Source organism: Calliphora vicina, chromosome 1, assembly GCF_958450345.1.
Source record: "Calliphora vicina chromosome 1, idCalVici1.1, whole genome shotgun sequence".
Classification (NCBI taxonomy): Eukaryota; Metazoa; Arthropoda; class Insecta; order Diptera; family Calliphoridae; genus Calliphora; species Calliphora vicina.
Window position 1 is genome coordinate 135,059,515 of NC_088780.1, and position 2,006 is coordinate 135,061,520.

General features: G+C 36.7%; 1 protein-coding gene across 1 annotated transcript; it reads right to left on the reverse strand.

Annotated features, from left to right (window-relative positions):
- On the reverse strand, nucleotides 1-1,187 carry LOC135957675 (phospholipase A1 VesT1.02-like). The gene is made up of 2 exons (XM_065508464.1): nucleotides 1,077-1,187; nucleotides 1-1,007 (listed from the first exon to the last, which is right to left on the reverse strand). Exons 1-2 carry the CDS (start codon nucleotides 1,114-1,116, stop codon nucleotides 16-18), a joined length of 1,032 nt encoding a protein of 343 aa, XP_065364536.1. The 5' UTR covers nucleotides 1,117-1,187; the 3' UTR covers nucleotides 1-15.
- Nucleotides 1,188-2,006: the final 819 nt, after the last annotated feature.

A 2,006-nucleotide genomic window follows, 5' to 3' on the forward strand; every position in this document is an offset into this window, starting at 1 on the left:
AGAGTGTTTCATAAATTAAACCAATACACCAAAAGGAGCCTTCCTGTTCACTGGTACATAAAAATCACCAGTAACCATGAAGGAATTTTTGTCAGCACCCATGCGCACAGAGCTGTAGGTGGCACCACAGTCATTGGCAACAGCATCCTTGTAATTTTGACACTTGACGGTGGCGAAATTATCCTGAGCCACAGCTTCGGCATAATATGTGCAAGAACGGCCATGAGAACAAGCACCAACAATATCCAAAGGACAACCAGGTTGAGTCTTGCCACCATTGGGATAGAAGGCACCTTTGCCAATGGGTTTCAAGAAACCCAATTCACCACCATTAGTTTGAATGGTTTCAACATAGAAAGCATCAGTGGTGGACAAACGTTTCTTAGGCTTGTCATAGCTGAACAAAGGCAAAGCAGGATCCAAACCAACAATAGTGTGAATTTGACCAGTCTTAACATTCTTGCCCGAATAACCAGCTACATGAGCACCCAAACTGTGACCAATCACATATAAAGTATCCAAAGACATGCCGTGGTTTTTCACCAAATAATCAATCATATTGGCCACCTTTTTGCCAACTGTAGGTACAGCCAAAACGGAGGTGGCATAATCCACAGAACGAGCACGAGCCCAGTCGACAATGATAACGTTGTATTCACCCACACTCAACCAGGCATTGCGAATTTCCTTGTTCATGCCAGCGAGATGACTTTGGGTCCAACCGTGTATAACAAATCTGGTGGGATGGGCAGGGTTAAAGTTGGAGGCATCAATGGACTTAGTAGTGGCGGTAATCTTTTTGCCCTTAGTGGGATTCGATTTGGTATACAAGTAGAATTTAACGGGTGTGGTAGACAAGCCAAAACTTTGAATATTTTCCATGGATTCCAAATAAGACTCAGCTTCTTTCATATCCACCCATTGGAAGGAGCCATCTTCTTGGGGTACATACCAGCCATTCTCCCCATGAATACGTGATTCATCCTCGTTAAAAATGGAAGCGGATACTATAAACAAATTGAAATTAGTTAAAAATTTCAATATTTTTTTCGTATTAAGTATGTTATTTTATTTACCCGCTAAACAGCCAACTGCCAAAATCAATAACAATTTCATTTTGCTAAATACTATGGCTTTCTTTTGCCCAACAGCTCTTTTTATACAATTTTGGTTACAAAATGTTCTACATTCTGAGCTTGTTTTGGTGCGATTTACGTACATGCATTAATTTTTTATCATTTTCACTCTATCGCCAAGTACTTGTTAATTTTGTTTTGTTGGCCAATTAATTTTCAAATCAAACTGATAATATTTATTGCGTAGCAAAAGCCAATGGGGTGCTCTTAGATTAAACTAAATGGAAATTAAAATTTAATCTCTATGCAGGGGATCATGGAAAGTACCATTTCTAAGTGTTTGTTTAGAATAGTGATATTTGTCAAGATAGTGAAACTGGAGTTTTCGGAGTAATACAGTGTTGGTTTTTGAAATAGGTACTGACTAGGGCTTCTTTTCTTATGATACATGAATAATGCGGAAAGCTGCGCATAGCAGAGTAGATTGACTTTGTTGAACAAAAAAGTGATTTCGATCATCGGAAAGTGAAATTTCTGAAGACAGACCTCATATGAGCATATATTCCACATCCATTCCATGATGTTTTTGATTAAAAGCTTTATGCAAGATTAGCGGTGTTCTAAGTGCAGGTTATGGACATTTCCACAGCAAGGACCACCGGAACCGACAATGAAAAAGTTAATAAACAAATGATTTTCCTTACATTATACTAAACAATATTCAAACATTTTATAACATACACAGACAAAATTATATTTCAATTCAAACATTTATCCCATATTGAACTGGTTTCAAATATTTCATAATTAAATCAAGTATTCATTTGCTCAAAAACAAAATTTCTTGATATTTTCTATTGAATTTTAAGTTTTGAATTTGATTACTTTGACAATTGAAAATACAATTTTCGTTATTGGTTGAATTTCAAA

Excerpts from the sequence above, each read along its gene's own strand:
- LOC135957675 (XM_065508464.1), bottom strand. The coding sequence starts at position 1,116 with ATGAAATTGTTATTGATTTTGGCAGTTGGCTGTTTAGCGG. Across the intron at positions 1,008-1,076 it reads GGCAGTTGGCTGTTTAGCGG|TATCCGCTTCCATTTTTAAC; the intron begins GTAAATAAAATA and ends ATTTGTTTATAG.